This window comes from Candoia aspera, chromosome 7 (genome assembly GCF_035149785.1).
Source record: "Candoia aspera isolate rCanAsp1 chromosome 7, rCanAsp1.hap2, whole genome shotgun sequence".
In the NCBI taxonomy this organism is placed as follows: domain Eukaryota; kingdom Metazoa; phylum Chordata; class Lepidosauria; order Squamata; family Boidae; genus Candoia; species Candoia aspera.
In genome coordinates this window covers 20,604,949-20,618,754 of record NC_086159.1, presented here as the reverse complement: position 1 = coordinate 20,618,754, position 13,806 = coordinate 20,604,949, and the positions used below count along the sequence as shown (strand labels likewise).

At 41.4% G+C, this 13,806-nt stretch overlaps 1 protein-coding gene across 2 annotated transcripts in view; it reads right to left on the bottom strand.

Moving 5' to 3' along the window:
• The window catches only part of BRAF (B-Raf proto-oncogene, serine/threonine kinase), a 70,360-nt gene extending 56,554 nt beyond the window's left edge, over positions 1-13,806 (bottom strand). For both annotated transcript variants that reach the window (XM_063308782.1, XM_063308781.1), the window contains exons 1-2: positions 13,457-13,806; positions 3,352-3,453 (exon numbers count right to left, since the gene is read on the bottom strand). In XM_063308782.1, the coding sequence (XP_063164852.1) occupies positions 3,352-3,453; positions 13,457-13,597 (243 nt within the window). In that variant the 5' untranslated portion in view covers positions 13,598-13,806. The remainder of the gene's footprint in view (positions 1-3,351; positions 3,454-13,456) is intronic.

Below are 13,806 nucleotides of genomic sequence, written 5' to 3'. Positions count from 1 at the left end.
CTGGCAAATAATTTTAATTTTATGGATGATGGAGAGAGTCTTGGGAGACCCCAGGGCTCCTTGGACCACACTTTAAGAAACAATGACCTAGTGAATCAGGGAGTTTCCTCCCAGGACTTAAAGAATGTTTCAGCTCTTTTCACTCAGATAATAGTAGCTGCATATTTCTGTCCAGGTCATCTCCCTTACTCTCTACAAGGATGCACCATAGCCTCCCTCAAGGCTGAGGGGACCACCTGCTCCCTCTAAGAAGCTGATAGCACCACATAGACCCAACCACAGGTAACCTCCTGGGTGGCTTTAACCATCCAGGAGGGACCTGGATCTAACAAGCAGGTGGCTTAGCTGAAAGGCTGAAGACTCCTGCCCATTTCCTTGGGAGTCACAAAATAAACCTTGCTCCAGATAACTACACAAGGCCTTGTCCCAGGCACCGTCCAGTAGGAGTCCAACTCTGAGTGAATCCGAGCGACTTTATCTGCCAAATAGCAAGAATATTCCTCACAATATTCCTGCGACCAGTCCCTCCTCAGCAGGGCCTGGGTCTCCCTGAATTGAGCTGCTAGGCAGTTACTAGCAAATGCAATAAGGGCAGAGAAAAAAGATGTTTCGCTGCCCTTATCGCGACCAAGTAATCCCTAATATAAGTTCTTACTCATGCTCAATCAGATTCACTCTTCATCTTCCTCCAACGGTGCTCCAGGCATCTCTTCTTTCTCCTTTGCAGAAACTATGGCTTTTGCTGAAAGGCAATGTCCACATCAGCAATTTATTTTCAAAACCAGAACCAAAAATCAGAGTCTGAAATATGTTCTATCATGGTTTGCCAATTCAGATGATAGAGTTAACACCAAACACTAAAGAGAACATGCAAGAATCACATTTAATTGGATGAAAGAATGCACATTTTAGATCCTTAAACCATGATTTGGAGGACTATCAGAAGCACATCTAACATTAATGTCATGACCTTCAGAAAACTCTCAGCATCCATCAAGGTTTTGAGGCAAACCACCTTAATAGGTCCACTTCCCTCACAGAGGTCCAGGATGCTCACAATCTGCAGCCTGGCCAGAAAGTGATCTGACCATAGCAAAGGACAAAAATTAATGTCCTCCACATCCCAATCAAGCTTTATCTGCTCTGGAGCAAAAATTAATTAAAGTGTGTATCCACCTTTGTGAGTTGGAACTGAGATTACCAGGGCAAGTCCAGGGTTGCCACGGAGCCATGAATTCTCAAGCCAACCCAAACTCCATCTCTAAGGTATGGAGGTTGAAATCCTCCTAAAAGCATCAGTGACCTCAGCATCAGCCCAGAAAAGAAGTCTAAAAGCTTCTAAAGGACAACTGCTAGGTAGCAGAGTGGTCAGAACATGTGCAGCCCTGGCTTAACCTCATGACACTCACTTCCAGTTATTGCCAGAATTGTGCTCCTGGTCACTGCTAAGGTCTTCTGAATGATCACAGCAACACTTCTCCAGCTCTTAGCATTGTGGCTGCTGCAGGACCTGAAACCCAGGAAGGCAAATCTATGACAAGGCACACGCCCATTGCTACGAAGCCAGATCTCAGTAATACACACAAGATCTGCAAACGTATCAAATATTAGATCATGGACGGATGCCATCCTATCCTGCATTCCAGCAGCAGCCTGAAACCATGGTGCTCTCCTAATTCTCTCAGCCATACCTTCCTCCGTACATCACTGAATCAATATGGGCCTCCATTCCCATGCATCTTGCACTTGTATCTCTCTGCATTTGTATACTCATCATTTTAATTCTCAGACCACAGTATGTGGACCAGTTTTGCTACTCTAATGAACCCACTAAACCCAGCAACAGAGTTCCCAGTCATACAACAGTATATTACTTTTCTTCAATTTCAACAATTGCAACTTCAATTTAATTATTAAGAAAAACCCTCCATACCTCTCACAGGGAGATTCCTTCCCCTACTCTCACAATCCAGGAATTAATTCTCACTTGGGGTATTAGATTGCATCCAGTTTGCTTTTGCTTCTGACCAGACCTCTGAAAGGTGAAAGGTCTCCTGTGCAAGCACCAAGTGATGTCTGACCCTTTGGGGGGATGCCGCTTTCATGACGTTTTCTTGGCAGACTATAGCGGGGTGGTTTGCCATTGCCCTCCCCAGTTGTCACCTTCCCCAGCAAGCTGGGTGCTCATTTTACCGACCTCGGAAGGATGGAAGGCTGAGTCGACCTGAGCCGGCTACCTGAGAATCCAGCTTCTCCTGGGATCAAACTCGGGTCGTGGGGAGAGTTTCGGTTGCAATACTGCTGCCTACCACTCTGTGCTACACAAAGCTGCCAACAAATTTGATGTTCTGCTTATGGCTTCCAGGCACCACCTACAAATCAGTCTGGAGGGAACTCTGCAGGAGCATCTTTCAGCTAGCACACCTCCACTGTTCTCATATCCATCCCAGGCCACCCATGTCTGCCATGTCACCCACCTTTGTTTTTCTACCCAGCTTCTGCTTCTGTCACTGGTTTTCACCAGGCTCTCCAAGCCATGGCCTCCATTCTCCAGCCTGACCACCTCCACAATCCCTGTTGCAGCTATTCAGTCAAAAATGGCAGCTGCCACATTATCTTGCTGTCCTCAGCAGATGCTGCCCAAAGGCAACCATTATTTCTACCTCTGTTCCCTTGTCACTCTTCTCTGCTATGCAAGGACAACTTCATGCCAGCACCAAGTCACATCAATCATCAGCTCCTATTTTTCTCACCATTTTTAATTTTGTTCTTATTATCCTATCCCCCACCTATCAATTTTATTCCATTTAACTTTCTCACTAAAGTCAAAATAAGTCCTTCTTCCTTCTAACTCTACTCCATCCCACTCTTACTTCCTTAACCCTTTGTCCTGTTTTTTTTCATCATCCATTCTACATACTCATTTCAAACATCAAATCCCTTGGCAGGACAGCAGAGTGCCATTTCACAAGAAGAATAAGCATGAGAAGCGTCCCAAAGCCTGTAAACGCCCAGAATTCAGCACAGACAGTAGGAAAGAGCTGGCCCCTATGATAGTTGATCTTGCAGATTCAGACTGACCCAAACCTGATTCATATTCAAATTTTTTCTTATATCCTTTGGTGCCTGGAATTCTCTTGCTGAATCTTAGACTGTTGTTAGGCTTTGACTCTGCTTCACCACTCATGCATACCCACTTGTTTTGACTTTAGGATTCTAGCTTACATTTTTAATTAAAAAATACTATATAAGTCTATAGGTACTTTGTAATCTTTTAACAAGCAAAAAAACCTTAGTAGTAGTAATAGTAGTAGTAGTAGTAGTAATAATAATTTGCAACTCAGTACTTACTTCCAAATAGATTGAGGGTGGATTGTGTTCTCCTCCAAACTTGTCTAGCAGAGCTTCTATGTGTTCTTGTGTTAATTTAATCATCTGTTTGATATTCCACACCTAGAAAAAATGGGAAATATTTCAATATACCTGGTAAAGTATATTAAAAAGTTTTAAACTTAATATCTCAAATACATCCTGAGGTCCAATTCACTTACTAATGTTGTTAGCCATGATCTGTGTGCACTTATGTATAGTCACTACATACTGTATGTAATGCAACCTAAAACAGCTACTCAATAATTCATCTACCCTTTAAGCTTCAATTATATAGCACAATGAATCCAGCAAATATTTAGTGGCAGGGAGTGAGAGCCAATACACACTCATAAAAGCATATAATGCAAATGTGTGGCACAGATGATCAAGAGCACAAGTAATTGCTGGATTTGCCAATATATTCTAGGGTTGTAGGCTGCAATGATAAGTAAAATAATAATAATAATAATCCGAGAAGGCGGCTATGGCCCATGATTTCTTCTGTTGTCAAGAAAACTGAATAGATACGTCCATGTAATCATCAGAACTAGAACCAGATTTGAAGGTCCAAAGCATGGATAAATCTGTAACTATGTTGCAAAGAGATTACAGTAAGAAACAATGTAAATCATCTTATCCTACCTACTTCTACCCTTCTGTCAGCACTGATACGATTATTACTCTGGAACTGTACAGGAAGCTATTTATAGAATACATGTAAAAACAGTAACAATTAGCCAAAAGACAATACCTAAGAATTTAAGTACTTGCTTCTAAAAAAAACAAAAACAAAAACCAGTACATTGAATGTTCACGCAATCACCACAATCACTGCAGAGACTTAACCATCTGTCAAAATGGTGGAGAGTAGAGCTCTAGAATCTATTTATTTATTGGAATAACATCTTACCCTTCTGCTCTGGTGAGCATTAAAGATGGCTAATAATTATTTAAAAAGAAAATATAGTTTTAAAAATACAGATGAAAATTAATGGAAGTATCATACTAAAGTCAATTATTTTAACAATTAAAAAGCCTGGGGGAAGATAAGAATCTTTCCGATTTTTCAAAATCCTGAGAGTGGCCTTCAAACGAAAGTCCTGATGGCGTGCCTTCTGTAGTCTGAGTGCAGTGCAGGAGGCAGCCCTTTTCTCCTACCAGAAAGACTGGTCGCTGACAAGGAGCACACATCCTTCTGTAACGGCATTATATGATCCCTCTACCCTGGACTGGTTAGCAACCTCACGGTTGCCTACTGCATACTCTACAACTTTTATTTACTTTTTATGGTAGCCCACCATTGACTCCTGATTCTGGTGTCAGCTGAGAATTAAAGAGCACTTCCAGACTGAGAACTCGCTTTTTCAGGAGGAGTACAACCCATCCTTGAGCTTCGAGTTCAGTATCCTATTTGTCAACAGCACTCCCATCTTATCCAGATTTAATTTAATCTTGTCCTCTCTTCTCCAACGCATTATTGAGCTAAGGCAACATTCAAGTGGACAAATTGCTTCCTTGGAACTGAATGGGAAACACAGTAGAGCTGATGTCATCAACATACTGATGGCATTGCATATCAAACAAACTACTCCAACAGCTTCATGTAGATGTTGAAGAGCATGAGGGATAAGATGGAACCCTTTGGGAGACCATAACTCAATGGTCAATTAATGTCAATTAATAATCTACCAGTGCCATTCTGTGGACATGGCTGAACAGGAAGGACCAGAAGAATGGTAAAAGGGAGTTCCCAAGGGCCTATGGTCAATGGTATGGTACAGGCTGAGAGGTCCTCGAGAACTAGCAGGTCTGCACTCCCTTCATCTAGTATCTGGCATAAATCATTCACCACGGCTACCACAGCAGTCCCAGGGTTTAAAAGTACAGACTATAAACCCTATAGACCATACCACTGCATCTCCTTGCATTCCAATTCTAGCCCACCAGACCTGGGAGAGAATAATTCCCTTCTTTTCTATCAGCCAGATCTTTGTGATATATGACAGACGAATGCTTTTTACTACAGTTTAGATTCTGAATAACAGATGTTTTACCAGCAACTGGCTTTAAAGTAATAAGATTTTCAGGTTGGAGGGGCCACATTATTATCACCTTGACTTCTTTTCTTAGACTGCACCTGAAAGGAAAGGAGGCTAGCCAAAAATACTGTTTTAAGGAGATTCATATTTATTCTTTCTTGGAAATCCACAGTGAATACTATTTGCTCTTCCTTTCAAATCACAGTTTAGGAGCTAGGACTTCATATCACCGCACAGCTATACTGAACGTAATGGTGAAAATGAAGGCTTACTGAAATATAGCTATAAGCTATAAGCTAAAGCAAATGTTGCTTTCCAGAATTTGCAAGAGTCCAGCTCCTATCTTTCTCAACCAGCACGATTATCTGTCAGAATCATTATGAATTTTAAGAGTTACACATTTAGGGATTTTAATATATCCATAAAATATGTCAAACAAAATGTTATGCGGGAGGGGCTTTCCAATAATAGTTTGAAAATGTAAACACTTACCGTTCACCTCAATAACTAGTATTGCTCACTTCTATTGCAAGGATATGCTATGTGACAGCCTTACTATGATAACTCAGTAAGCAGTTATTTCAGTATCTATATTAAATAAAACATCAGTATCATTGTAAGAAAATGTGAGCATCTATAAAATGGAGCAGCTGTTACAGGAAAAGAAAAAAAATACTTGAACCATTAATTATGCAAGTGTGGACTACAGAACTTACTCATTTTGATTCAATGTTTTTATCACAGGTAGTCCTTGACTTACGACCACAATTGGGACTGGAATTTCTATCGTTAACAGAGAATCATGGGTCGTTAAGTGAGTACCCACCCCAATCCAAGCCATTCTGGGCTTGGTCCCTCCCAGCCTCAAGCCTCAGTAAGGTAAGGGACTGCCTCAAACTCCCCCCACCTGCATATCTCCTCCCACCTCTGCCCTTCTGGCTGCCCTGTACCCTACCTTGTAGGGCAGCTAGCAGCCCCAGAACTGTGCAGTTCTGGGGCTGCTTGCCACGCCCTGGGAAGCTGCAGCCACTCCATCCCAGTCCTAGCTGCAGTCACCCTTGCCACACTGCACTCCAAAACCCCTGCTGCCCTGTGCCCCACTGCCCCAGCTGACCTTCGCTGTCTTCTTGCTCCTGCTGCTGACAAACCATGCCTGGCCTGGTGCCAGGCCGGGCTGGGTTTCGGCTGTGGAAAAAAAAAGCCCAAATCAGCCCCTGAGCAGCAGCGTGCCAAAACACCCCTTTGCGCCATGCTCCTGGGCTGGGCTTTTGGCTTTTTTTTTTTTTCGCAGCGTGAAGCAAAAGCCTGCCCAACAGTGTGGTGCAAAGGGGTGTTTTATCACACTGCTGCTCAGGGGCTGCTTTGGGCTTTTTTTCCCCTCCAGAGCCAAAGCCCAGCCCGGCCCAGCAGCCCGGCCGGGCACGTTTTGTCAGCAGCAGGAGCAAGAAGACGGCAAAGGTCAGCTGAGGTGGTGGAGCGCAGAGTGGCAGGGGGGCAAAAGGGCACAGATGGGGAGATAGGCAGTGGGGGGAGTTGCAGTGCCCCTGCAGCACCCCTGCCAAGTGATCGCGGGGGTGCTACAACAGCCATAACTTTGGGCACTGGTCGTCACTTTTTTCAGCAAGTTCGTAACTTTGAACAGTCGCTGAACGAATGGTCGTAAGTTGAGGATTACTTGTACTCTTTCCATACGCTAGGCCAATGCTTCCCAAACTTGGATAAATTACGCAAAATTAGGCAAAGGTGATTTTTTTGGGGGTAACAACACACGAATGCATTACCCAATCGCAACAGGGACATTTAAATTGACTTAAAGTGTTTTACCTACAGTGGGTAAAAAGGCCTTTCTGATAAGTGGTTTTGGATAATAAAGGGAAAAGTTTGGGAAGCCCTGTGCTAGGCAATGAGGGAAACAAAGAAATCCTTAAAGCAGAGACTTGCATAAACGTGGCCAGCAATTTGATCAAAACCGCAATAGTTATTTTTCTTCAGTGCAATTCATTCTGTTATCTGTCTCAAACATGTTTAAAAGCATATATAAATATAATTAGCTTGAATTTTGCTATAACCTCCATTTCAATTCATTTACATTGCAAGGCATTTAGAAAAAGCCAGAAATCATTCTTTCTATGAAAGAAAAGGCACACATATAAGCTCACTAATGATTCATAATTTATTCCAGGAATAAATATTTGAGCATGAAGAGTTAGGGCAATTGGAAGCGGAATAATAAAGTATTAAAAATGGAAATTTGTTGCCTCCACTGTAGTCATCAAGTTACAATCAACTTTTGTGGTAGCTTAAAGATTCAAGAATTTTGTGATACATACCAATTCTGCTGCAAGAAACAAAAACAGTTTACCATTTAGGATCCTTTATGACTGGATATTTTTTAATCCTCCACTGTAAAGAATTAGAAATCCATATTCAAAACCAAATTCCCTATGAAATTTGCTATGAAATAATGTGCAGAGCTAACTGCACAATGAGCAAATAGTGACAATCTATACTGGGATAAGTATCTTACCATTTTCAAGGAGAAGAATCACTTAACTGCAACATACAGTATTAGTTTTTCCTCAATAAAACTTCCCAGTGCCCATAACACTTCATTTTTAAAACCTGCTCTCCTTGAGATTGAGGCAGACATCAGTATTTTATATTCATCACACTTATGTACTATGTTTAGTATCAAAAATTTATCAGACCAAGAATCCTCTTTTTCTAGGTGAATAACCAGTGTGCATATGTAAATGTAGCATTCTGCCACACAGCTGATTTAATATTTCTGTCCACTATTTTCTACATCAGGTATACTTTCCACTGTCCTTGTAGAATGTGTGTGTGACCATGCCAAGTACTCTCGGTGATGAAATGTTAGATCACTTGCATTTTACTGAAGTAGGTAAAGAGTTAACTGGACACTTCCTAATAAGGAAATTGTGGCATAAAACTAGAAGAAAAAGAGAAGGTGTGAAAAGAGAAGCAGCTGACATTTGTCAGAGGAGAGGAGAGGAGAGGAGAGGAGAGGAGAGGAGAGGAGAGGAAAGGAAAGGGTCAAGAGGCCTTTATGAAAAAGTAAAGTAATTTTCTGTAAATAAGGTGTTTCTGTATCTCTGAACAGGAACAACTTCTATCCCATATTATTTGTTCAAAGGTTATTATTAAAACTTTAATTATTTATAAACAGTTGTCAAATAAATGAGCAACCAATGTTATGCTCCCCGCCCCAATACAACACTACTAGGAGACACAAAAAGAGAAGGCAGCATTGTAAATGAACAGAATTCCATCATATGCGGATGGTGGCAATAAGATTTAAAGTTATATTTAACCCCACAAATAAACTTGGAAGAAATCATGACAAAATAAGCCCCAGTCTCAACGCAACTGGTACAAAAATACTAGCTGGGCAAAGTCACTGCTGCTATCAGTCATTTAGAAACACCTGCCTTTTTCAAGGAGAGTACAACCCTTTCCCCAAACAGGTATAATATTTTCATTGAATCAGTAGTTCTTACATTTCCATACAAGTTACCATTTATAGGAAGGGTACAAAGGGCATGATCACAAGATAGTACACATATATTTTTTTTAATTACATCCAAAGTCTGATAAAACAAGGCCTGTTAAATCAAGGGTTTACTGTATTATTAGTTGACTGTTACCTCTCCCCGTCTAAAACACTCAGAGTAGACAACATGACCTTTTAGCAAATAATCTGAAAGAGGTAGAGAGCATTTATATTTATAACATATAAATATGCTGTTCTGTAAATTTTTTTATATTTATATAAAAAATATAAATATACTTAGTTCTAAATATTGCTCAGAATCTATACAATTATCCCATATCTGAAGCCTCTTAACTATCTGAATCTGAATCCTGGACAAAATTCAGTTATTTGGAGACTGAAACAAAGGGAGACTTGAATTGCTAAGTACTAGCCATTTACTTTTAATGGCATGAAGAACTAGATCTATCCATTATAGTTGTGTAAACAGGTAAATTGTAACAGTAAATCAGTTTTCCCTCAATAGTTGCAGTTTGGGGGGGAAAGGTTACTATTTCATAATAAACCTGCCAAGCACTTTTCCATCATGTGCTTGGCAGGTTTATTATGAAATAGTAACCTTATATTTGTTCCCTGAATAATCCTACACTATCTCTTTCAAGATGAGTTGGCAAGCTATGTAATTTTCAATTAACAACCCAGTTTAGTCATTCTTCAGGTGGTGCCAACTGGAAGGAATTCATTCTAGGACATAGTTTACTGAAAGCTCTTGCCCCCTCAATAACTGCCAGGCTGCGCTCAATTCATTTCCAGCTGTATTTTGTTTAATAAAGGCTCCAAAAAGGAGACCATCATCTATAAAGTACATAATTCCTAACCTACCAAGCTAAATGAAAGCCACCAATAGAAGCACCCTGGAAACTTGTTAAGCCTCCTGGTTTTGCTGCAAAATTGGGGCTACATAAGTAAGTGGATTATCAAGCACCAGGCAGACAACATTCCATCACTGGTACATCCAGACAGATTAATCCTTAGTTACACAGGCTAGTTGTAGAATACACATGCAAACATTTTTTAGGCTCCAACCAAGGTATCCTCTTCAAAACATGTATTTCTTGTTGTTCACTGTTAATCACCATATTGATTAATCAAGCCAAAAAACAGACGTATAACATAATCCTTAACTGAAAAAGCAAAATCAACTGGAATCACATGCAAGGAAATGCCTCTTCATTCACTATCCAAATAATCCACCCAGAGCTTCAAAACAGAAGATTAGCTGAATTTTGTTGAAAGGCAAAATAAAAGGCAACTTACCGATACAGGGTCATATTGAAAATGTTTATGGATAATTATAAACTGTTTTACCAAAACAGGCCCTGTGCTAGTCAATAGATTTTATCTCTAAAAGCAAGATGAATGGATAGTTTCCCTTAGCCAACTGACATGAAAAATCATACGCCTGTTGGCTTAACATTAAAAAACAAACAAACAAACAAACAAACTAGGCACACAGAGGTTCTGTACAAGTCTTGCTTAAGGAAATCAGCATGGAGTCTGCAAATCTAAATCTTGTCTTCTAAAATTTTTTGAGAATGCAGGTGATTTGGCACAGATGCAGACAATCCTGTCAACATCGCGCACTTGGCATTTCAGAAAGTCTTTGCCAAAGTTCCTCATCAAAGGCTGTTCAGTAAACTTGGCACTCAGAATGTAAGATGACTTGTTCTTTTATGGATTTCTAACTGGCTGAAACAAAGGCAAAGGGCAGGAAGAAATAGGCAGTTTTTTTCAAAGGAGGGAATTAAGAAGTGGAGTTTCTCAAGAATTTGTGCTGAGATCAGTGCTTTTTAGTTTGTAAGTGATCTTAACTGATGGGAAAGCAATGAACTAGTTTATAGATGATACTGAATTATTTAGGATAGTTAGAACCAAAATGATCATCAGGAGCTCCAGAATCAAACAATCAAACAGCAAGCACGATTCAATTTATAGAAGTGCAGAATGGTGCACACTGGGGCAAAAGCCTCCAAATTCATGTTCTGGGGAAGTGAACTATCTCTAAAAACCAGGAAAAAAAGTTCTGGATGGCTCAATGAAGCTGTTGATCAATTTGCAGCAGCTATAAAAGGGCAAATTCCATGCTAGGGTTTATGAGGAAAGGAACTGAAAACAAAACGATCAACCCTGAAATGCATGTATACAGAACAATGGAATAGTTTTGAAAAACAATATAACAAAGTTGAAAAAAATGCAGAAGAGGGCAACCAAAATGATCAAGAAACTCAAACATCTTCCTTACTAGAAAAATCTAGAAAGTCTGGAGCTCTAGCTTAGAGAAAAGACAACTAAGGGCAGTCATGGCTGAATTGTATAAAATCATACATGGCATGGAAACGTGGATGGAGAGAAAGTTTTTCTCCCTCTTTTAAAACACTAGAAGCAGGGGTTATCCAATGAAACTGAAAGGAAGATATTTTGAACAGAACAAACTACTTCTGTTCACAGGCATAATCAATCTATGTTTATAACCACTCATCTGGATGGCTTTAAAAGTAGATTGGATAAATTCAAGGAGGACAGGTCTACCGACAGTTTTTAGCCTTGAAGATTCAGTGGGACCACTGGGCTGGGGCAACATGGTTCCAAACACTAGTTGCAGAAGAGAGATATGTCTGCTGTTAGTATCTCAGAGGCATCTAGTTAGCTTCTGTGAGAAACAAAATGCTAGATGAAGACTATCCTTAGCCTATTCCAGTAGAGTTATTGCTGTGTTATTAAATTTTCATTAAAAAATATCAAATTTCCAAAAAACCCTGCAGTAATTCCTATGAAACTGTACCACATCTAAAGAGATATTGTACTGTTTTATTATACCCTTATCTTGAGGTTGCTGTTATTCTTAAGGAAATGAAGTTATAGGTATAGTAATTGTGGAGAAATATTCATTCAAAAAACCTTCTATTTAAGCTTAATTTCTTGCCAAACATATTTTGCATATAATTCAAAAGCTACACTGGCTCTTTCCAGAGGCTATCCAATTTGCAGCACAATACAAAAATAACTGATGCATATTTCAAAATGAAAATTCATACTAAGTAGTTATGCAAAAGGTAAATTGTACCTAAAAATAATTCAGCAGATCACATTTGCATGTATTTAAAAGTATTCCTCCTTTATTCCTGCCCTAGTATGTTAGCTTAGAACTAGGTAGTTAGTTCAACTTAGTTAGTGAAAAAAATCAGATGAATAAAACTTTAACTTTTGCTTTAAAAGGACAGCATCCCAGAACAATACAGATTTTTGCACTGAATCTAGTTCTGGGTGCTGAGAATAATTTGCTGCATCTTCTGCCAATAAGAAACCAAATGCCAAGAGGTATGCCCCATTTGTGCTAAGGTGCTATTCAGAGAACACATGAATATGCTTGTTTGTGAAATAATATTTTATGCAATCTACTAGTAACTTTTAATGCCTCTGACTCAGAAAGGTAGCAATCCAACCTTCCTTTTTATTCCATAAATTAAAGTACAGCCCCTCCCCCTGACTGTATATTTGAGATAGACAGCTATACAAAACACAAATATCTCTTCTTCCCTCCTTGCATTTTTTTGCCCTCTTGGGGTAATGAGTTAGGGCCAAAAGAAGTCACTATAGCACTTATGGGGAAAGGGGGTGGGGAATTGATAGGATAGTGTTATTGACAGCATTGCTCCAGTTACATCTATCCTTGGCAAACAATTACTACCAAGAATCATGCAGAGGGAAGAAAAGAGACTCAGAGAAAAGAGATCCAGAGAACTGTATATAGTATATACAGTATTCTACTGTATAGTGAAAGAAACAATTCAGCAATATTTACTAGGCCTGGAAATTTTGATGGGAAGTCCCCGAATGAAACTTTTTTGGGTTTCAATGTTGCTTTTTCACAACCGGGTTTTCCAAGGTTACCAAGGGCCACTTAAACTGTGCCTGTAGCAATAGTTCAACGGGACAACACCAGTGCAGCCTTCCCCAACTTGGTGCCCTCCAGAGAAACTGGACGACAGCTTCCACCCTCCCTGTCATCCTGCAGACAGCTAATGGAAACTGCAGTGCAATAAAACGGGAAGGCACTAGTCTGAGAAAGCTGTATTGGCAGGTGACTGTTTTCCACACCGAGGCAAGTTTCCCTTGCGACGGAGGTTCTGCAAATCAGGCCACGGAGCCTCTTTTCCTCTGGCCAAATGGGCAGCTCCGATCTCGACCCTAAGCATCTCTGGGCGCCTTCTATCTTGCTCCTGGTCCCGTCGCCCTCGCAGAGCCGTCCGGGGCTTCGGATAACATCCTTCCCCAGACAGCCCCGACCCGCTACGCCTCTTACTGCCGCTCCGCAGCCTAAGCCCCCGCAGACCCCCCACAGCGCCGCGGCACAGCAGCCGGGCTTCCACTCTCGGGACTCTCCAGCAGAGAGAAAGCGGCGCTTTGCGATGCCAAGGCCGGCCTTGCCCTGCCTCACCCCCCGCGCACCTCACAGCACGGCAGCCCTCACCTCCTCCGGGATGGCAGAGTCGCCTCCGGCGCTGCCGGTGCCCCCGGCGTAGGAGGCCCCGGGTGGAGGCGGCTCGGGTTCCATGTCCCCGTTGAAAAGCGATGCCCCCTCGGCGCTGCCGCTGCTGCTCAGCGCCGCCATCTTGGATCGAAGCGCTGAGGGAGAGGAGGAGGAGGGGGCCAGGAGGGGGGACGGGAAGGAGGAGGGAGACGGGGAGGGCGAGCCGTGTCGCTCCTGACTACCCGGCCGCCCCCAAACGCGACCCGTAGCGGAAGAAAGGGTGGTGGGACGAAAGGGAGAAGGACGGAGCAGAACAAGCTCTCCAAACCACCTAGTCCTCCAGGCAGGGA